The sequence below is a fragment of the Papaver somniferum genome, chromosome 1 (assembly GCF_003573695.1).
Source record: "Papaver somniferum cultivar HN1 chromosome 1, ASM357369v1, whole genome shotgun sequence".
NCBI classification, from domain to species: Eukaryota; Viridiplantae; Streptophyta; class Magnoliopsida; order Ranunculales; family Papaveraceae; genus Papaver; species Papaver somniferum.
This window is the reverse complement of record NC_039358.1, coordinates 235,283,343-235,306,946: the sequence shown is the minus strand read 5'-3', so window position 1 is coordinate 235,306,946 and position 23,604 is coordinate 235,283,343. Positions and strand designations below refer to the sequence as shown.

The 23,604-nt window shown below is 36.6% G+C and overlaps 1 protein-coding gene across 1 annotated transcript; it reads left to right on the top strand.

Moving 5' to 3' along the window:
* Window positions 1-19,107: 19,107 nt before the first annotated feature.
* LOC113319646 (la-related protein 6B-like) lies at window positions 19,108-23,231 on the top strand. The gene is made up of 10 exons (XM_026567895.1): window positions 19,108-19,799; window positions 20,055-20,136; window positions 20,603-20,697; window positions 20,802-20,873; window positions 21,378-21,457; window positions 21,546-21,651; window positions 21,786-21,833; window positions 21,959-22,027; window positions 22,297-22,449; window positions 22,542-23,231. The coding sequence occupies exons 1-10, from the start codon at window positions 19,293-19,295 to the stop codon at window positions 22,875-22,877; spliced, it is 1,548 nt and encodes a 515-aa protein (XP_026423680.1). The 5' UTR covers window positions 19,108-19,292; the 3' UTR covers window positions 22,878-23,231.
* The last annotated feature ends 373 nt before the right edge of the window (window positions 23,232-23,604 follow it).

Here is a 23,604-nt window from a genome sequence, read left to right as displayed (position 1 = left end):
TAGCTACATTAGTACTTAGACTAATACTAGAACTTAACAAAGCAAGGATAGTAATAACACCAAACAGTCTAATGTAAACATGATAAAAAATTGTGATACTAGATTACACAGTACTAACACGCAGAGCTACTTAGCCAAATTGTTAATCAAATAAACTCCCTTAGCAAGTCCTTGCAACAAAATCACCGTATGAATTGGCTAAAACACGCCAATACGGAATGAAGTACGCCACTGTATTGAACTTTGGCATATAGAATAGAAGAGAAGTATGTGTCTAAATAAGAGGACTTAACAAGTGATAGTGATTCTCAATGACACCCATGAAAATTAGCAAGCCAATTAATGCATGATGACATAACAAATTATGAAGATAGCTGTAAAGGAATTATGTTTCACCGAAACACAGTTTCAGATTGTCCAATCTTTGCAGTACTAATACTTACCTGATCCTCTTTAAATTTTTACGGTACAATTACAACTCAATATTCCACAACACACTCAAAAATCATAGCATTCCAACGTTTCATTAAAAAGATACATTACTCAGAACCCGACTACTTTCAATACGTGCATACAGAATTCAGTTCTGGATTTCTCACACTTTCGTGTACCTAAAGTGATCAGAACTTCATGAAATTTCTACAGTAGGAAACCTTCGTATATACAAACATCATACTAAAATTTCAGCTTTGGCCGATAAGCGGAGAATGAGATAAATAGGAATCAGTCCCCTATTCAGGATTTAAACTCAGCAGACCATAGTCATATATTGTGCAACCTTTGCAATAGCAAACGTGACCTGATCCGCTTGAAAACGTTACTGTACTTCCATAACAAGATACACTACGACATACTCAAATTTCATCATATTCCAACGGTTGAATTTAAAGATATCATTATAACAAAAGCACCGTATGAATTGGCTAAAACACGCCAATACGGAATGAAGTACGCCACTGTATTGAACTTTGGCATATAGAATAGAAGAGAAGTATGTGTCTAAATAAGATGACTTAAAAAGTTATAGTGATTCTCAATGACACCCATGCAAAGTAGCAAGCCAATTAATGCATGATGACATAACAAATTATGAAGATAGCTATAAAGGAATTCTGTTTCACCGAAACACAGTTTCAGATTGTCCAATCTTTGCAGTATTAATACTTACCTGATCCTATTTAAATTTTTATGTTACACTTACAACTAAATATTCCACAACACACTCAAAAATAATAGCATTCCAACAGTTCATTAAAAAGATACATTACTCAGAACCCGACTACTTTCAATACGTGCATACATAATTCAGTTCCGGATTTCTCACACTTTGGTGTACCTAAATTGATCATAACTTCATGAAATTCCTACAGTAGGAAACCTTCATATATACAAATATCGTACTAAAATTTCAGCTTTGTCCGATAAGCGGAGAATGAGATAAATAGGAATCAGTCTCCTATTCAGGATTTAAACTCAGCAGACCATAGTCATATATTGTGCAAGCTTTGCAGTAGCAAACGTGACCTGATCCGCGTGAAAAAGTTATTGTACTTCTATAACAAGGTAAACTACGACATACTCAAATTTCATCATATTCCAACGGTTGAATTTAAAGATATCATTATAATCAAATCATGCAATTTCTTACCAAGATCTTTTGAACCACAAATTAGGGTTTTGACAGAGAGAGAGTACCCACAAAAAAAACTATACACACAATCAAAATAAACAATCATGGATATCAAAGATATGAAAAACAATCAAAATAGTACACAAATCAAACTATTATAAACAATCATGGAGATTAAAGAAGAAAAAAAAACATACCTGGAAAAAAACGTTTCCTCTTCTTTCTCCTATGGTTTTCTACGCACCAAACTCCTTCCCAAATCTCTACTCTTTTGAGAGATTTGTTGTGAGACCAAAATACACTAAAAACTCCTTCGAACTCCCCAAAGCAACCAACTCCCTAGTATTGTAGGGTTTTATGACTAACAGGGAGTTCAAGAGCTTTTGTTAAACTCCCCAGCGACTAACAGGTGTTTTCTAGAGAGTTTAGGAGACTCCTCTAAACTCCCCCACGACTAACGGAGATTTGGAGAGACTCCCTCAAACTCCCTCAGGACTAACAGGAGAAAACCTAAATACATTAAAATCTCTCAGACTCTCCCACGACTAACCCCTGTTAATTTTTGTGAGGAGATGTCCTCTTACATTCCGGTTACACTACTTTTGTTTCAGGCAGCTGCTTTATACTCCCTCCCTGCTATTATAGGCGGAATATTGCTTTTTCGTTGTATCATTTCAAAATGGTTTTTAACTATTTTACCCTTATTTATGTTACTTGGTTATCATTACAATTTGGTTTATGTCTCTAACATAGGAAATATAATAAAGGGCAAAACAGGAAAAGACATAGATATTTGTGAAATCAAAAAACATTTCTTAGTCTAAGAGAATTTTTCCCTCAGCCAATATATGTGATACGGAGGGAGTAGCCAGTTTGGCAGTCAGGATTTCGGAACAAAAGTGGTTTCTCTAATCCAGAATACCTCTTCAAGTCAGAATAATTTTTGCTTCAAATGTTTTTGGATACCTGGACCTAGAATATTTTGCTCTACAAAATCTTTAGAAGTTGTTCCCAAACTTTATACACAACTAACATTTTTTTTCTAAATTGTTTTTAATTTTCAATAAAATTACTCATATGAAAATAAATTACAACAAAAGTTGGTGGGTAGCCTGGCTATAAGTTGGGCACCAACACCCTTTTAGATAGCAATCCCATTTCTATGAAAAATAAAACTACTTATTCTAGAATGAATAGCCATGAAAAGCAAGACAATTTTTCAATCTCTTCGAAGAGATTATAACGTTTTCTCCAAGTTCCTCAAATGTGGTGAAGGCCAAGATACTAAATCATATCCATGCGCAGTACATTTGTCAAGATATTTTTTTGCGTTTACGAAGAATGGCATCGGAAACAACATGACCAAGTGTAAAAGGGCCACTACTTGTGAAAGGCGAAACACATGTGCCATCAAAACACGTGTCTTGTTTGTTCTCCCGATTATAAACCAAAATGTCGACATGACGCAATGCAATGTTGTTATCAGATAAGAACCCCAGAGAAACCTCTTTCATAGCAGCAACCCCGACTTTATAACAAATATCTGCAAAGACATCTCTGACTAAGTCATGAAAAAATTTAAGTCCAACATTATTGGTGCAATGTAAGACATGGTCACTATAAATGTGCATGTCCCGGTCACAACTGGAAAAAAATGTCCTTCTCAAATAAAGGAATGCCAAGTCGATAAGAGCTAGAGAATTTAACTAAATTTCCAAAGCCATCTTGCTTTTTGTTGTTTCTTATTTTTTTTTATTTTTTTTTTTGATGGTAGCTGATAGCCCATTTAGGGACATGCTGCCACAATCGCAAGACTCCGAGGTATGTATTATTTACTATTTTTTTTAGATACAGCATATGTCTGGACCAACCCCTAACATATGCAAAGCCATTGAGCTAACTCCCTTAGCAGACCCATCTCAACCCCATAATTTTTTTTAGAGAAGTTTTTATGAGATCTCCAAACTATTGAACGGAGACTCGAGCTGAGCTCAATTATCAGAGTTGGGCTGCTGGCCAACTGGGCTAATCCCTTTTGGTTCTTGCTTTTTGATTTCTAGAAATCGAAAAGCTGTTTCTAGAGAAAAAAAAATAATAAGCAAAAGGTTTTTTCCATCTAAAATTCGAGAAAATTTGGGAAGTAATCTATGACATTCGCTGTCCTGCCACACGGTCCCAAAAGTTTCACGGAAAATTAAGGGATCGGATTTTTCCTACGATTGGATTAGGCGATGAGAGTTCACTTGGTTAGGCTCGTAATCTCAAGCAAATTGGTGTAAAAATTTGTCGAAAATTATCTTAAAGACTGCGTTACTACAAACAACTTCCTTATTTTCGATTTCTAGAGATCGAAAAGCTACTTCTTGAAGAAGAAAAAAGAAGCTTTCTTGCTTAAAAAATTTGTGAAATATGAGCTTAATAATCTATGATAATTGCAATCTTGCCACCCGGTCTCAAAAGTTTCACAGAAAATTAAATTAGACTTATCTTAACATTATATTAAGCAACGAGAGATCACTTGCGGTTAGCTTCGTAATCTCATGCAAGTTCATGTAAAACTTTGTTGAAAATTAACATATAGATTCTGTTACTATTGAAAGACATAATTTCATTTACCATTAAATTTTTGCAACCATCTAGAGTATTGGGGGGTCTCTAAATTCCAGAATTTTTTGGTAAGAAATACTCTTGATTGTCTTAAAATTTTGATAGGTTTCCACTCACTAGTATTTCAAAACCTCCCTAACGGGTAGGGTCAATTCTACCGGTTAGATTGACACTTTGAAAGAAAACGACCGTAAACTGACAATCAATTTGCTAATAAAACTAGTACTCATTTTGGTTTTTTTTTCCACTCATAGCAGAGGTATCAATTTCGCAAAATTTTTACACTAAGGTTTAAACACAACAACTATCATGGATTTAATCAATTCCCTATCCCAGCTTACACATTAGTATGTTTGGGTATCATTTAAAAAGTTACTTTTCGAGTTTTAAAACCAAGAAAAGAAAAAAATTAGTTTGGATGCACAATTTCAAAAAAAAAAAAGAAAAAAAGGTTTTTTTGAAGCTAAATGTCTCTGCTTCTAATTTCTCTTTTTATGGTACCGAAACATCTTTAAGAGCAAGTCTTATGGTGGAATCCATCCATCTTCCATCTTCCACGCCACCTCAGCACTTGGAACTGTGGATGGAAGCGCAAGTGTAATGGTGGAATCCAGAGGAACGGTATTAAGAATAGCGTTAAACGCTAATAATGATAGCGCATCGGAACGTTATTAAGAATAGCGCTAGACTTGAGTCAACGGTCAGAACGCTATTGTTAATAGCGTCGAACGTTATTTTGAATAGCTTTTAACGCCATTATCAATAGCGCCGAGCGCTATTGTTCAGAACACCATCGATCTCTTCCCTAGTTCAGTTCGTTCATCTTCTTCTCTTCTCTCAAACATTAAGAAAAAACAAACCCTAAACCCCCTTGTTGATTTTTGGCATTAGATGATGCACCAGATGAAAGAATTCAAGAGACACAATTCACCCAAATGTTAAATAATAGTGATGGTTTTACTTGTGATGAAGTGCAAAGGATGTTGGGAATAGAACCGTGTGATTAGTGGGTTTACTGTGGTAACATAGATGTAGTCTTGAAGGTGTATGAATTCAAGAATGTGGGAATGAATGTTTCTTTAGTGTATGAATGTCTTTTCTTTATGGTGTTGCCGGAGTCCATCAAAAATCAAACCAGTTTTGGGAGCGGGTATTCGATACCTATGTAAGCAGCTTTGGGAATAAAAATGACAGAATTGTTCATAAGTTGCAAAATAGATTTGGTACCTTGAAAAATGATGTCAAAAACTGGGTTGGTATCTTAAGAAATTTGCATAGAAACAATGCAAGCGGATGCGGAATTGATGATCTTGTAAGTTTTATTAAGATTTCTTAATGTATATCATTTTATTTTATTGAAGGATTTCTAACTTGGGTTTTTGTTTGTTTTTTGTAGGAGAGAAAAGCTAGATTGGAATATAGTAAGGTTAGCAAGGGAAAACCTTTTCAAAATGAAGAGGTGTACCGACTTTTCAGAGCCCATGTTCTCGGATTCAATCCCGAAGAAATTGATCCTACTCAAAATGTGGAAGATGAATCGGATGCTCCTAGTGTTAATGCTTCAACAAGTAGTGCTCTCGCAAGAAGCGACCCAAAATGGCATGAAGAGGATGGCCCTCGTCGACCAACGGGGAAAAGGGCTCAACAAAGGGAAGCTTCGGATCTATCGGCCATCAACGACGGAACTGAGCGTATTTTGAAACATTTTAGTGAAGAGAATGCAAAGAAGATGGAAAGATTGGATGGACAAGAAGAATATTTATTAACTTTTGCAGAGACAAAAAAGAAATCCGTGGATTTGCCTTTGGAGAAACATGAACTCGAAGTGTTGGATGTGGTGGTTGAGACCTTGCCGGAATGGAAGCAGCAATTTATGTTGGATGAACAAAATAAGATTTTGGAAAAATATGGTTATCCTCCTAGAACACTTGGTTATCCTAGCACTAGCAATGTTCGTCATTTCAATATATGAAACCATGTAGCTTATGGAACTATGTAGCTTCAATTATGTTTTTTTTTTTTTTTTTTTTTTTTTTTTTTTTTTTTTTTTTTTTTGCAATTTGATGTAGTGGAATCAATGTAGTTGAAGTATTTTTAGTACCAATCAATTTTATCTTCTTTTTGATTTAATTTGATTTAATATATGAAACCAAAAAACTAGTTTGTTCAAGAGAAAAAAAATGAGAGAGTAGAAAAAAAAAACTAAGTATAGGATTGGAGAAGTGGAGTGGCTCCTGGATGTTTTTTGTGGTTAGTGCAATTAAGATTGGCGCTGAAAAACGTTATTGTTAATAGCGCTGAACGCCATTCTTTTTAGCGTTTGACTTACGCTATTTTGATTAGCGTTCAACGCCATTCATATTGGCGTTTCTTATCCTCTACTGAGCCAATCTTATTGGCGTTCAGCGCTATTCTTATTAGCGTTTAGATGGATTCCACGAACCCTTCCACCAAACCATGGAACGTTGCTTGGATTTTCTGTGGAAAACCCCAACTTGGAAGCCACTAGACTTGACATTCCATGAATTTTCCACACTTGGAATAGGTTGGATTCCACCATAATACTTGCTCTAAAACTATAATCCTTTATTTTTTTGAAGTTGTTCCGAAATTATATACACAAAATGACTTCTTGCTTTCATTGTTTATCTTTTTTTGTTATTTTTTTATTCATGGTATATGGACGGACCATCTCTCTGACACATCCAAATCCAGTGAGCCAACTCCCCTTAACAGATCCAGCCCAACCCTATAATTTCCATAATAAAAGGAGTTGTAAGAGTCGGGCTACAGGCCAACTGAGATAATCCCTGTTGGTTCTTGCTATTAGATTTCTTGAAATCGAAAGCTACTTCTAGAAAAAAAATAAAAAAAAGAAAAAAAAAGGTTTTCGGCCTCTAAAACTCCAGAAATATGGGCTTAGTGATCTAAGACATTCGCCATCTTGCCACATGGTCCCAAAATTTGCACCAAAAATTAACGGATTGGACTATTCCTACCATTGTATTAAGCGATGAGAGATCACTTGGTTAGGCTCGTAATCTCATGCAAATTCGTGTATGATTTCCTACTTTTCGAGTTCTAGAAATCGAAAAGATACTTATTGATTTTTTTTTCTAGAATTCGAGAAATCTGGGATGAATAATCTATGAAAATCGACGTCTTGCCACATGGACTCAAAAGTTTCACGCAAAATGAAATTGGATTTTTCCTAACATTATATTAAGCAACAAGGCTAGCCTCGTAATCTCATATCGGTTCGTGTAAATAATTGTTAAAAATTAATTTAGAAATTGTGTTATTATAGAAATACACATTTACCATTAGATTTTTGCAACCAGCCAGAGTACTGGCGAGTCTCTAAATTCCAGTTTTTTCTGCAAGAGATACACTTGATTCGTCAATTATTTTTTTTGAAGTTTTCCACTCACTAAAGTGGAAAACTAAAAAAAGAAGATATCTTCTCTTTTTCTTCCTCTTCAGGGGTTGGGAGGCATTGAGTAACATTGAAAAATCTCTCTGACACATCCAAATCCAGTGAGCCAACTCCCCTTAACAAATCCAGCCCAACCCTATAATTTCCATAATAAGAGGAGTTGTAAGAGTCGGGCTACAGGCCAACTGAGATAATCCCTGTTGGTTCTTGCTTTTCGATTTCTTGAAATCGAAAGCTACTTCTAGAAAAAAAAATAAAAAAAAATAAAAAAAAAAGGTTTTCGGCCTCTAAAACTCCAGAAATATGGGCTTAGTGATCTAAGACATTCGCCATCTTGCCACATGGTCCCAAAATTTGCACCAAAAATTAACGGATTGGACTATTCCTACCATTGCATTAAGCGATGAGAGATCACTTGGTTAGGCTCGTAATCTCATGCAAATTCGTGTATGATTTCCTACTTTTCGAGTTCTAGAAATCGAAAAGATACTTATTGATTTTTTTTTCTAGAATTCGAGAAATCTGGGCTGAATAATCTATGAAAATCGACGTCTTGCCACATGGACTCAAAAGTTTCACGCAAAATGAAATTGGATTTTTCCTAACATTATATTAAGCAACAAGGCTAGCCTCGTAATCTCATATCGGTTCGTGTAAATAATTGTTAAAAATTAATTTAGAAATTGTGTTACTATAGAAATACACATTTACCATTAGATTTTTGCAACCAACCAGAGTACTGGCGAGTCTCTAAATTCCAGTTTTTTCTGCAAGAGATACACTTGATTCGTCAATTATTTTTTTTGAAGTTTTCCACTCACTAAAGTGGAAAACTAAAAAAAGAAGATATCTTCTCTTTTTCTTCCTCTTCAGGGGTTGGGAGGCATTGAGTCGCATTGAAAAATCTCTCTGACACATCCAAATCCAGTGAGCCAACTCCCCTTAACAGATCCAGCCCAACCCTATAATTTCCATAATAAGAGGAGTTGTAAGAGTCGGGCTACAGGCCAACTGAGATAATCCCTGTTGGTTCTTGCTTTTCGATTTCTTGAAATCGAAAGCTACTTCTAGAAAAAAAATAAAAAAAAAGAAAAAAAAAGGTTTTCGGCCTCTAAAACTCCAGAAATATGGGCTTAGTGATCTAAGACATTCGCCATCTTGCCACATGGTCCCAAAATTTGCACCAAAAATTAATGGATTGGACTATTCCTACCATTGTATTAAGCGATGAGAGATCACTTGGTTAGGCTCGTAATCTCATGCAAATTCGTGTATGATTTCCTACTTTTCGAGTTCTAGAAATCGAAAAGATACTTATTGATTTTTTTTTCTAGAATTCGAGAAATCTGGGCTGAATAATCTATGAAAATCGACGTCTTGCCACATGGACTCAAAAGTTTCACGCAAAATGAAATTGGATTTTTCCTAACATTATATTAAGCAACAAGGCTAGCCTCGTAATCTCATATCGGTTCGTGTAAATAATTGTTAAAAATTAATTTAGAAATTGTGTTACTAAAGAAATACACATTTACCATTAGATTTTTGCAACCAGCCAGAGTACTGGCGAGTCTCTAAATTCCAGTTTTTTCTGCAAGAGATACACTTGATTCGTCAATTTTTTTTTGAAGTTTCCCACTCACTAAAGTGGAAAACTAAAAAAAGAAGATATCTTCTCTTTTTCTTCCTCTTCAGGGGTTGGGAGGCATTGAGTCGCATTGAAAAATCTATAAAATCGAACATCACCCACAGAGATTGAAAAGTCAGTCTTAGAAATCAGAAACAACACTATTTCGCTTCACATATAACTTTTTGTTAATAATTTGCTTCACAAAAGGTTGATCTTTTTTGCTATCAGAAATCATTTCGAAATTTTATACCCAGACCAACTTCTTGCTTTTTGAGTTTTACATATCGAAAAGCTACTTATGGATGTTCATCAAACAAGCACTTGCAAAATTTCAGAACGAGTTCTAGAAGCAAAAAAATCAACCTATTGTGAAGGGAAATATTTCTGCTTCTGCCTTATGCATCTGTCCCTCCATCTAAGATGTGGTCTGGCCACATACATTTTGTATGTGGCTCATCTTTATATTTTGACACATATATGACTTAAAAACCTTCCCCTCAAAATCCCCTAAATTGCTTCACTTTTTGAGAAAAGTCATTCTGAAATCTCATTCGATACTAAATTTTTGACTGTTCAACTTAATCATGTCGAAAGGTTACTTCTTAGAGTATGTACAAATGCCCAACTGTCAAAAAAAAAAAAACGAAAAATTTGGCCTCAGTAATTCATGAAATTCACCGTCTGTATTTAGCCACCTCCCACGAAGTTTCACTTGGTGTCATAAATTCTTCTATCGCTTACATAAACACTATGAGACATGGACCCTCAACAAACAATAAATTTTTGATAACAAAAGTGCTTTGGTCATTTCTTCCCGTCATAGTGGAAGCATTTGTTTCACCAAATTTCTTTACTAAACTTAAAAAGCAACAACCGTGGCCTTCATTAGTTCCCAATCCTAATTCAACACTTTTTCTTTTCCTTTTGTTGTTTATTTAAACAACAATCTTAACTCAAGACTAAAACACTGGAATCATTAATGCCATCTTTACCTAAAATTTCATCCAACTTCATAAAACTTTTCCTATTACAAGAAGGTTACCAAAGTCCATAGATTCATTAACCTAATCCCACATATTTGAAAGGTTATAACTCCTCGTGAAATTCACCAACCTCCTACGGAAAAACTCTTTTATTTTTGGTGTAAACCGTAAAAAGTGAAAAAAGAAAAAAAACTAAAATAGGATGGAAATAAAAAAATAGACATTTTTTACACTCCCACACACATAGTCTCGTAAAGTGATGATAATATCTTCTCTTTTATAACAGGAGGGTTTGGAAGAAACTAAGGTGGTTGATATAGATAACTACAACCCGAAGGTTATGCCTTTATTTATAACCTTACAATAGAGTGATTACTTGGAAACCGAGTTCTACTTCAATCAGGGAACCAAGCCATTCTCAATTAGGACAGCTAGGATAAACTAGCTAAAAATATGAAACCTTGTTTAGAACTTCAATCTAAAACTCCATTGGCCCATTATTAGGGACTACACCACTTGGGAAGGAATTACAAGACGCTCTTAAGAGTAGAGTGATGAGTGCTAAAAAGTGCATATTTCTATATATTTTTCTTGGAATTTAACTCATCTTTTGTTCATTAATTCTACATTTTAACCCATATTCTGTATTTTCATTGTTTTCAAGAATAAATATTTTTATTAATTAATTTTGCATTTTTAGGTAATAAATAAAGACTAGATGAGTTGCGGAGCGAAAAGTGCAAAGACACGGAGAAAACCGGCGGAAACTCTAGAGGAAAAGAAGTGCAGAATGCGGTATGGAAGACTCAAGGATGAAAATGGGCTCACAAAGGAAGAAATTGTTCTTAAAGAAGAAGTTGGCTCAAGATTGTTTAAGCCCAAACCCATTTTCTAAGTCTAAAATCAATACCCAAACCCGTTTCTCTCCTTCACCGTCAGATTGAATCCATTCCATCATCCAACGGTCGCTCCATCAGAGTCCATCGAGTTTTGATGTTCCTGTCTAACACTATAACACCTAACTCCATCTTGGACCGTCAGTTTTGATGTATCTCAGATCCAACGGTCGTTCCACACCCATCTCCATCGCGCCGTTGGATCATTCCTTCATCTTTTCATCCAACATCTTCCCTTTGCTAAACATCAAAATTTGATGAGCCCGCTCAACACCATAATCTAAAAAGCCTATACCGAAAACAAACACCACCTAACCCAAAAAAAACTATCGGGCTCTTCCTTCTTCTTCCCTCTTCTTCACTGCCTCCTCCATGTCCGCCAACACCAACTCCATGTTCCCGCTCAACCACCACCACAACCACCTCTACTAACTCTCAAATCACTCAACCACTATAACCCATCTCCACCACCATCATTACCATATATCTAGCCACCTATTTTCTCAATTTCTACACGTTTCTCTTCCAAAACCCTAACGTGTAAAATTGATAAATTAGGTCGGTCGAGTTAGAAGAGCAATTGGAAGTAGCTAGAGACGCAGGAGAAGAATAAGAGGCATGGGTCGAAGTCAGTAGCAGTTTTCAGAGATTAGGTATGAATTAATTTCATTTTTTATCAAACCCTAATTTCATAAATTGGGGATTTTGGGGGGAAAGTGATTGAATGTATAATTAGAGGCATGGGTCGACGTATTAGGGCTGTTATCAGTAGGTTAGGTGAGTCAATTTCACTTTTTGGTGAAACCCTAATTTTCTGATAATTTGGGGATTTTTGGGTTTTTGCTTGCTTGTATAAATAGAAGGTGTTGGGTGTGAAATTGGGGCATGCCTGGGCTAGCCAGAGCTTCACCCAAGGGGCCTGGAATAGCCAGTGCTTCCAAGTTGTTTTCAGTTCATGTTTGGAAGTCAATATAATTTCAATTTCAAATGTTAATTATGTTTATCATGTTCTAATTTCATGTGCTAGGGTTTAGATGAAACTATTGATTGTATGTTAAGATAGTTAGTAATCCTGTCACTGTTCTTGTAGTGTTGAAACTAAGTAGGATTGATAATTAGCTAGTTGAGTGAATGCATCTGTGATCAGCTGTGCTGTAAGAAGACAGCTGATTCTAGGGGTGTAAGAGTGAGAGTAGCTAAGGATTCAGTCCATTTGAAGGGCTATGCTTAATTGAAGTAGGGAAGTTAGTAAACTTAGTGATCAAATGCACCTGTGATTGAGTGTGCTGTAAGAAACACTCAATGCTAGGGGTGAACTAGAGAACTTAGGGGATTAACCTTCCACTAATGCGGATTGCTAGATGACTGGTTGAGCAAACAAGCTTGTGATCAGCTGTACTGTGAGAAGACAGTTGATGCTAGGGGTAAGTTAGTAAGATTAGTTAAGTAAATCATCCACAATCTTCCCTGAGATGAAACAAGAACATGATTGATTAGGATCTGCCTTAGTTTAGGATCAAGAAGTAGATTCAAAGACCCTAGTACATTCATTCTATACTTCACTGCCTTTGGCTCATTGCCATTGTAACTGTCACTGCCACTGTCACTGCCACTGTCACTTACTGTCACTGCTTAGCTTAGGAAACTTCAACTACACACACAAGTCCCTGTGGATTCGACCCGTTCTTGCACAAACTACAACCGACACCGTGCACTTGCGGTTTAACAAGTAGGCTTTCTTTTACTCTTATTTTCTACATCTTTAAGAGCCTACCAATTTTTTGTAATACCCCCAAACCTGAATTTTACTTGTCCTCAAGTAAAACAAAACTAAGGAAATCCTACCTATACCACTGTCGCTGGTCTCTCGAATGCATTTAGCGTATGCACTAAGCCTTTTAAACCACTAAGTGTCCCTAGTGGACGAGTGAAGTCTCGTGAAGGTTTGCTTGGAACGTACCTACAAAGTTCTAGGTCAAAATATAAGCTCAGATTCCATCAAATGTGACATGTGCAAGTCAGTTTAAGCTCACAGCAAAATGGAGATGTCAATCTAGCTATCAAAAGCACAATCCTAGCACTGATAACAAATAAAGACATGTGATAAGAGTGTAAAGTGTATCTACACATGTTTCTAGAATGACCTGAAGTTATGACTACTAACCACCAAGAGATAGTTTTTAGGCTAAGAACCGAATTCTAAGCCAAGCTAGCTGTCCGGCTTTACGAGAATTGTGAATGTTCACCCAATGAGTTGGTGATATTTCAGTTTACCCGCGTTATACATCGATGGCTGCACCCTCCTTGCTTATTACAAGACTATTTACAACAAAAAGATGACTCTTTACATGACTCTTATTTACATTGATTACTCTTTTTTATTTTTGGAACAAGAGAGAATATTGTCTTTAACATGACAAAACATGGAATAAATACTTGATTGATTTTTTTTTTTTTTTTGTAAGAAATAACTTTGATCTTTACAACATAGTGACACTTTTGATACATGAACAAAAAGAAAAACATAATTACATGACTCTTAGCAAGAGGTGGCCCTTATCGAATGCATCCGGTCAAATTCTATGGTTGCTTTTCTTAACGTATCCTCCAACTTCTATCCCAGCCAACCAAAGAACAAGCTAGTCAAGTCTTATTCAGTATTCTAAAGTGATTGGCAATCTAACTTCCTATCAAACACCTTGAAGATCGAGGCTATACATGTGTTGGTAAATCGTGCGCGTGCAAATTTCTTATCACTATGTGAATTGTGCTAGAATCAGGGTGCCTAAATATCTAGACTAAGACTCCTAAAAATTACATATTTGCACAAGAGTCAACATTTCAAGGTAAATGAGCTCCATTTTTATGTTTTTTTATCATTTTTTAATTTTTTATTTTCATTTTTTCATTTTTTTCAAAAAGAATGAGTTCTTGTTTTCAATTATGGCATATTATCAAAGTGTCTACTTTTCACCCCCAAACCTAAACTAAACATTGTCCTCAATGTTTCAAAATATGAACAAAATTATAATACAACATATGAAGAGGATCATGTTGAGTAGAGAAAAAGGAAAGAGAATACCCGATTTCGGCGAAAGCAAGATTAGAACTCCGTTATTCAAGGAAAAAAATCCAACATATTTCAGCCGAGATCATATTGGATTAGCAAAATATATACAAAAGGAACAAAAGGGTTTTAAGAAATTTTATCTACTGGATTATATACAAAAAATTCACCATACACTAACAATCTAAAGAGTTGAGGATCAACCCAAAAGACAAAGTGTAGAGGTTTCAACAGCTTCACATAAATATAACAGGAAATAAACGCAAGTGAAACTGTGAAACAAAATGAGCTACCCCCAAACCTGGATTTTTCAACAGATAAAATTTTGGATACAAAATCTCGCAGTTTTTGGGGTTCATCATGCACAAGGTCTAATTCGAAATGAACTTTGCTAGGGACGGGTACACATGCTAATTCCAACTGTGGTTCCTCAAAGATATTATACTTAGATGCAAAATAGTCCAAAAGGACTTGGGAAGCACACAGTTCCAAACCTAGATTAGGGACTCTCAGAAAAATTGGTTTGACAATATGGGTACAAACCAACTCTAGGTTGGGTGGAAGGGTATCAGATTGTGACTTAGGCAAGAAAGTGACATCTAAGTGTCTCACATGCATGAGATCAAGAGTATCAGTATTATCAGTCACATCAACATTATCTAAGTCACACTCAAGATGTGTAGCATGCTCATCATCACAAAAAATTTGCACAAGTCCTAATTCAGAATCGTGGTTATCCGATATATTCAAATTATCATCAACAGAAGCAATATATTGTGCCTTAAGTATGGAATCAGACACATCAACTATGTTTTCCTGCATAGGATCATTAGTGTCAACAGAAGATTTACCTAAGTCATGCTATTCACAGGATAATTGCACAATATCAAAATCAGTATCAACATCACATGCATATGGAATATTAGAAGAAATATCATTCATGCAGGTCGGGGCAGAAAAGCCTATTGTATTTGAAACCAAAGGTTCCACAACATTTTTAGCATAGACATGTTCTTCTAACATAACATTATCATTATCATCATCATAGTAATATGCATACTTGTCCCTATTAGCAGTTGTGGTGTCATTAGTCAACTCATGTTCCTCTATATTAGGTTCATATTCAATATCATACACATGAGAAGGACTAGACATGCTATTTTCAAAGTTCAATTCATTACCACCTATATCATGTGATAGTGTCCCAGTTTCCCTAATGGATTCCCATTGACGGGTTTTCTCCGCAATCTCAGCTAAAAATTTCCATGCATCATCCACAGTTTTATCAAGAAATTCACCATTACACATACACTCAACCATGGCTCGAGGTTTAAAGTCTAGTCCCTCATAGAGGATAGAGACAAGTCTCCACTTCTCAAATCCATGATGTGGACATTCGCTCAACAAATCATTAAAACATTCAAAATAGTCAAAAACAGTTTCCTCATCCAATTGGACAAAACAATTGATACTTTGACGAATAGCGATGGTCCTATGATGCGGAAAGAATTTTTTAAAAAATAGATCTGTGAGTTGGTCCCAAGTGTTGATTGATTGTGGTCTCAAACCGTAAAACCATGTTTTGGCCCTTTCCTTTAGAGAAAATGTAAACAAACGCAATTTCAGAGAGTCTTCGGACATATGATCAGGTTGCATATTCCGACAAATTTGTTCAAACTCTCTTACATGAGTATAGGGGTTCTCAGAATCGAACCCTCGAAATAAAGGAAGTATTTGTATCATGCTTGCATTTATTTTAAAAGGGTTATTGGTTTGAGGTAAGACAATACATGATAATGGAATTTTTATTGTGGGATACATGTATTCATGGAGAGCACGAGGTTGGCCCATATTGAAAAGACACAAAGCCCACTATTTGGTTTTTTATGGGTTTTCAAAACTTTGGTTTTTATGGGATTAAAAATTTGGTTCTTATTGGGATAAGCCCACTGTTTTGGTTGTGCTTTGGTGAGGCAATGGGTTTTGGGAACTGTTGTGAAACAGAGCCCAACTTTCGGCCTAGAGTTTGGGTACACGGCCCACTAACGACTTCAGCAAGCCCAGAAACTAATGAAGCCCAGCTGAGTTGGTAGGTTCAGTTAACCTTGTTTAGGTTGTTTGTTGGGTTTTTGAAACCCAAAATTTTGATAGGGACAATCCCACAGTTAAGCTCAAATACAAACCCAAAAGTTAACTTAAATTACAAGCCCAACAAAAAAAAATGGAAAAAATTATTACAAGCCCACAAATTAAAAACGGAAGCCCACAGGTTGGGTTCTCTTAATGGGTTTAGGCTTACCTTTGAAGCACAGTCCAGCTGTTCAGTTTGGTTGCAAAAGCCCAGTTGGGCTTTGGATCATCCTAAGCTTTTGTCTTTGTTCAGGCCCAGTTGGGCTTGGCTCAACTTGTTAAGCTTGGCAGCAACTTCAGCAGGCCCAGTTGGGCTTGATGGCTCAATTTAGCACCAGACAGCAGGAGTTGCAGCAGACTTGGCCTGGCACCAGCAGGAGCACCAGCAGGAGCACAAGTTCTAGCAACAATAGTGCAGCACCAGCTCCACAACAACAGTTCAGGCTAGCAGCACAGCTCAACAACAGCAACAGGCAGTTTGCAGGCTTGTTTATCAGCAACACCACAAGCTCAGGCACCTGGCAGCTCAGATAAGAAGTTCAGATCTCTGAAACAAATGGGTAAAGCAACAACCCAAGCCAGGAATGGACAGGACAATGATGTAGGTGCAGCTACAAACGGAAAACTAACATGTAGTTATAGAAGTTACAGATGAAAATGGAATGCAGGGACAGTGAAAATAAAAATGCAGTGATGCTAGGTTAACAACTACAAAATGGCAGGTAATCTACAGCAAGCTACACAGCTGATTATGAGAAGCAAGCAAAGAATGCAGCTGGTATGAGAATGCAGCTGAGAATGCAAGATGAGCTACAGCTGCCTATGCAGTGAACAAACTAAGATGCAGTAAAGAACTACAATTTACAGCTGAAACAAATAGGTACAGGAATGAAGTAAAAATCAGCAAAGTGACAGGAATGATGCTGAACTACAATGGTGCAGAACTACAGGTGGTACTAAGTTACAGCTACAGATGCAATATGCAAGATGAGTACACTAAGATGCTTATCAGAACTACACAGCAGGTATGAGTATGCAAAGAACAACAAGAAAAACTTCAAAAACACGGCAGCCAAGTCCCCGGCAGCGGCGCCAAAAACTTGGTAGGCTCTTAAAGATGTAGAAAATAAGAGTAAAAGAAAGCCTACTTGTTAAACCGCAAGTGCACGGTGTCGGTTGTAGTTTGTGCAAGAACGGGTCTAATCCACAGGGACTTGTGTGTGTAGTTGAAGTTTCCTAAGCTAAGCAGTGACAGTAAGTGACAGTGGCAGTGACAGTGGCAGTGACAGTTACAATGGCAATGAGCCAAAGGCAGTGAAGTATAGAATGAAGGTACTAGGGTCTTTGAATCTACTTCTTGATCCTAAACTAAGGCAGATCCTAATCAATCATGTTCTTGTTTCATCTCAGGGAAGATTGTGGATGATTTACTTAACTAATCTTACTAACTTACCCCTAGCATCAACTGTCTTCTCACAGTACAGCTGATCACAGGCTTGTTTGCTCAACCAGTCATCTAGCAATCCGCATTAGTGGAAGGTTAATCCCCTAAGTTCTCTAGTTCACCCCTAGCATTGAGTGTCTTCTTACAGCACACTCAATCATAGAGTTTCTCAATCAATTTTTGGACAGGTAAATTGATAGTTATGCTCTGCCATCAATGCGCAGCTTTATCGGGGGAGGCACCACTTGGTAAGGAATTACAAGATGCTCTTAACAGCAATGTAGTCAATACCGGATTTCGGTGAATATCGGCCAGGGACGAAATACGATATTTCAGGTGAAATATCGACCTCTCGGACAGAAACCGATTATCAACGATATCTCGGCCAGGCCGAGATTTACTACATTGATTTAAAAGTGTAAGTTAATCCAGATGGTACTATAGCGTGCCCCGTAACTCGTATTTTTGAGATTTGACGTGTCTGAGTAGCGGCATCGTACCGTAACTATGTCCCGCGTCAGTGTTTGTGCATCGACGCTCAATCCTAAAACAAAAATATGGGTTCAATAATTCATGACATTCACATTTTTGTTTGTCCACCTCCCAAAATTCCATTTAGTGTCATGATATTATGAAAGTTTGTGCATAAAATTGTTAAGAATTATCTTACCAAAATTCATAATTTTATTTTCCATTATATTTTTGCATTCATTCAAAGTGTTGGCTAGTCTCTAAAATTTGAGATTTTTCCTAACATATAAAATTAAATTGAGTAAAACTGTTTTTATTCACTAATATTCCAAAACCTCCCTAAAAAGTAAAAACTAATTTACTGGTTGTAGATGAAAACTATAAGAAAATGACCCTCAACAAACAATGAATTTTTGCTAATAAAAGGGCTTTTGTTAGCTTACGTTCCCCAGTCACACTGAAAGTATTTGTTCCACCTGACTCTTCCATTAAATTCTAAAAGCAACTACTATGGCCTTCATTAATTCCCAATCCAATGCTGAAACACTGGAATCTTTAATGGGATCTCTATTTTCACCAAACTTCACAGAACCTTTCCTATCATCTGGAGGTTACCTAATTGTACGTGGTAGAAAGATCATGACTCCTCGTGTATTTTGGTAACCTCGAAAGATCGGCACTCCTCAGGAATATGGGTTTAAATTGTAAAAAGTGGTTACCAAAGGGAAAAAATAAAAACCAAAAGCACGGGTGGAAATAAAATAATAGTCATTCTTACACTCCCACACAGTCTGATAAAGTGAGCGATAATTCTCTTCTTCTTTTCCTCTTCAGTATCGGGCGGCGTCGAGTCGCGTTGAAAAATCTATAAAATCATACCACCAACACAAACCCACCGAGAGAAATTCTTTTCAGAATTTTCCCCCTCCTCCTCCGCCGTTCTCCGCCGGGCCTTTTATCAAAACCCTAGAAAAATATCCCCAAAATCCCCTTATCTAATGGCACCAAAAGAAGTAGAATCAGTAACTGAAACCCTAGAACCGTCATCATCAACATCAATAGATCAAAGCAGAACAGAAACTGTAGATTCATCGTCAGTACAATCGTCTTCTTCGTCTACGGCAACGGCATCGTTGAATAGGAATGGATCTACTGGGAAGAAACTACTTAATGCTAAGGCGCCGGAATTTGTTCCTAGAACTAATTCTAGTAATGGTCGGAGTACCGATTTGTCAACACAGCAACCGTCTAGAATCGTGATTCAACAAATTCAGACTCCAATTCATTTGTTTCCTTCGCCTAATTTTCATCATCAGTTTCAGAATTATGGATTTGGTGGTGGTGGTGGTGGAAATAGTAGTGGTACTGGTACAGGTGGTGGTGTTGGTGGTGGGGATCATCATGATGTTGTTGGGAATACTCAAGTACAAGTACAAGATCCAGATCCTGTTCCCAGAACTACTAATGGGTTGTCTGAAGAGATTTCTCTTAAGATTGTGAAACAGGCGAGTTTTTTTTCTCTCTGAATTGCATGGTTTTGGGCGGTTTTTAGTGATTTTAGTGAGCATTCTTAGTGTTTTGAGTGTTAATTACTCTGGATTTTGGTTTTTTGGATTGGAATTTTGCGTTTTTGGTTGAATTTTGAGTGTGAATTATCATCAATTTTGGGGGTTTTGGATGGGTAATAGTGGGTTGGGACTATGGGTGAAAAATTGATTGAGTGTTGTGTTCTTACTTGTTTGATTCTGTGGATTTTGTAGGTTGAGTATTATTTCAGTGATGCGAATTTGGCGACAACAGATCATCTTATAAAGTTCATCAGTAAAGACCCAGAAGGATTTGGTATGTTGTTCTAATTCATTCATGTTGTTGAGAAATAGTGTATTGGCTTTAGTAGTTTCATGTTGTCAATTATAGTATTCTCTATAGGACCATTTGATCTGGTAAGTACCAAGTCCCACATCGAATTGGTGAAAGTGTTCTATTACTTATGCAAATATGTGATGGCAAATTGAACCGATAACCATCGACTGAAGTTCTGTAGGACTGCTGGATTTGGTAATGAGAAAGAGGAAACTGTATGGGTTATGAATTGAATTGTAGAAATGATTTGTGTTGTAAAATTGGAGTCCTTAAACTTTGACTGTTGCTTTCTGTTTCAGTGAGATGAATTTAATCTCAACTGTCTACCAAATGACAAACTAAAAAGAGGCTTGTGAAATAAACCTAAATGGTCTTGATCTACAAGAAACTTAGATCATGGATTATCATTCTTCTGATTTTAACAAGGCTTTGTTGTTTTTAACAGTGCCAATATCTATAGTCGCGTCTTTTAAGAAGATTAAAGCCCTTGTTAGCGGGCATGCTCAACTAGCTTCTGTTCTCAAGAAGTCTTCAAAGCTTGTAAGTGGTTAGCTTCATTTAACTGTTTTCAGTAATCATGTCCTGCACATTAAAATGAATTTCTAAGTTCCATTCTCATGTTGTTTTGGTGCTGAAATCTGCAGGTTGTAAGTGAAGATGGGAAGAAGGTCAGGCGTCATACTCCATTCACCGAGTCAGATATGGAAGAATTGCAGGTACTATCTGATGTATGTTGGTTGTTGTATCATGAAAGGAAGTACCTGCCTAGTATAACTTTTTTTTTGAGTAGCCATATCTTGTCATAGGCTGTGAATGCACAACACTACTGCTTTTTAAATTAACAATCTTATACATGGTTGGTCAGTGACACTTTTAAGTTAGTAAGTCTAATATTTCATTATCTGCAAAGAATTCCCAAGGTGTAGTAATGAAGGTAAGGTAGGTACATGTAGTTTTACTCTAAAGATTTGGCAGTTTAGGAACAGTTAAAAAAAGACTAGTAACTCTTTTGTGGTTATTAAATATCATGATTTCGTGAGTTTTTCTTTTGAAAATTGAATTGCTCTCTTGGCCATTCATTTAATAATTTGAATCTTGGCATTTCCCGACTTTTTTTTGGTTAGGATAACTTTGGAACTTATGTATTGTTAATTATTTTTGTCTATAGGAAGGTTGTTTCCACTGACCATATTTGATGCAATGTTTCTCTCAATGTGCAGTCACGGATTATCATTGCTGAAAACTTACCTGAAGATCATTCCTACCAGAACCTCATGAAAGTATTTTCTGCTGTTGGAAGGTAATAAAGTTTATTTGTTTACAACTACTACTCTTTCGTTGGTAATTGCTGTTAGACCTAATTACAAGAGTTGATTCCCTTTTGGTAGTGTCAAGACAATACGTACCTGCCAACCTCAGCCCTCTAATGGTGCTGGTGGTGCATCTGCAGCATCTAAATCCGGAAAAGGCGAAAACATGCTTTACAGTAATAAGGTGCTTGTCTTCCATGGTGTAGTTACTATTAATATCTTGGACATCTGAATTTGTGGTTGTGGCTTTGACCAGGTATTTTCTGTTATGTTACGACAATCTTAGCAGTTAGTGATTTTTTTCTATTAATTGTGCAGTTGCATGCGTTTGTGGAATATGAGACTGTTGAGCTAGCTGAGAAAGCTGTAAGTGAATTTGATATTTTTATTTTTCGGGACATCGAATAGTTTTTTTCCATCTCTGTTTTTTGTAGCTGTTATTCTTTCTTCTGCTAATTCGTTTTGGTTGATTTTATCCTCTTGATGGGCAGGTTTCTGAGCTTAATGATGAGAAGAATTGGAGAAGTGGTCTAAGAGTCCGTATACTGCTTAAGCGCAAGGTATTCCCACTATCTGATTCTTGCGTGTTTTAAATATCCTAGAAGTTAGTATTGATATATGTATGTAAAATGCTGTTGCCTCGTTGCATCTGAGTAGTAACTTATTTGTTTGTCGAAGTTGTACCAGAAGTTGATTATAGCAAAACCCATCGATTTTGTGCAATCATTAAATCTTAACTAGATGGTTTGCTTAGACATTCTGTGTGGTGGCCTTTCTGTAAAACTGGAATATTCACATAAGTTCTTTTCTTATCATTTCCCTTGTACAGTCGAAACCTGCCCAAGGCAGAAAAGCAGTGCGTGAAGATAAAGCAAATGGTGAAGAAGAAGGCATACCAGTATCTGAGCAGCAACCAAATGAGAAGCAGCAGGCGGATGATCCTTGTCAATCCGTGTCTGCGGCCACATTGAATGAACAGATTGTAAGTTGACTTTCTGAATGTTGCTAGCTAAATTCTGCACTTAGTTACAAATAATATCCTAATTGTTGAATGTAACGATGATACTTCTACAGGGTGAGGAGTGCACTGATAAGGAGGGTGGACAACCTAAGAAAGGTCGGTCCCGTGGAAGAGGCAAGGGTCGTGGTCGAGGTCAGGGTCAGGGTCAAGGGCAAGGGCAAGGGCAGTACCACCACAATAACCACCACAATGGCCACCACAATAACCACCACAGTAACCACCACAGTAACCACCGAAATGGTCACATAGGTACTCCCCCTTCCACCAATGCATTTCAGAAAGAACATATAACCTTGGTGACTAAACCGCCTCCAGGTCCACGAATGCCTGATGGGACCAAGGGATTTGCAATGGGTCGGGGAAAGCCTCTTTTAACCAGTACTGCATAGGAACTTCTGGATCTCCTGTGTGAATTAGTAGTGGCGTTACTGTATGTGACGCTCGTAATCTATTCCTGGTTTTGATGGTGGGTTTTAGTTAGGGTGCTATCAATCCATTTGTTGTTCGTAAAAAAGAAAATGTTTCTTGCTTATTTTAGATTCCTTGGTAGAGTTTGGATTAAGCAAACTTATGAGTAGATTCTTTCTCCTAGTTTATGATGTAAAAATTAAAAAAAAAAAATAGAAATAGAAAAAAAAGAAAGAAAAATCTAGTTTAATCTAATATATACTTAGGGATGGATAATTTCTTGTCTGGTAAAGATTTGGAATTGCAATATATAAATTAATGAAACCCTTTCAGCAGTCTGTGTTCTATGTATCCAGGTACAGTAGAACTTCGATAAATTGATCTTTGATAAATTAATTACTTCGCTAAAATAATAAAATTCTTCGGTCCCAACTAGGCTTTTAACTCGATAAATTAATAATTTCGCTAAAATAATAATTTTTTCCGGTCCCAAGGCTATTAATTTATGGAAGTTTTTTTTTGGATTCAGTTGTAAAATGATGAACACAAAGTCACAAACATGTGAATAATATAGCTCAGAATGATTAGTTACGATGGCTGTTCAGTTCAGTGATAGCAAACCAGAGCAACAACAACAAAAGATATTATTCCGTCTTTCATTCTGACCAGAAACATCTTCATATGCTTCGTATCTTCATAATGATGTAA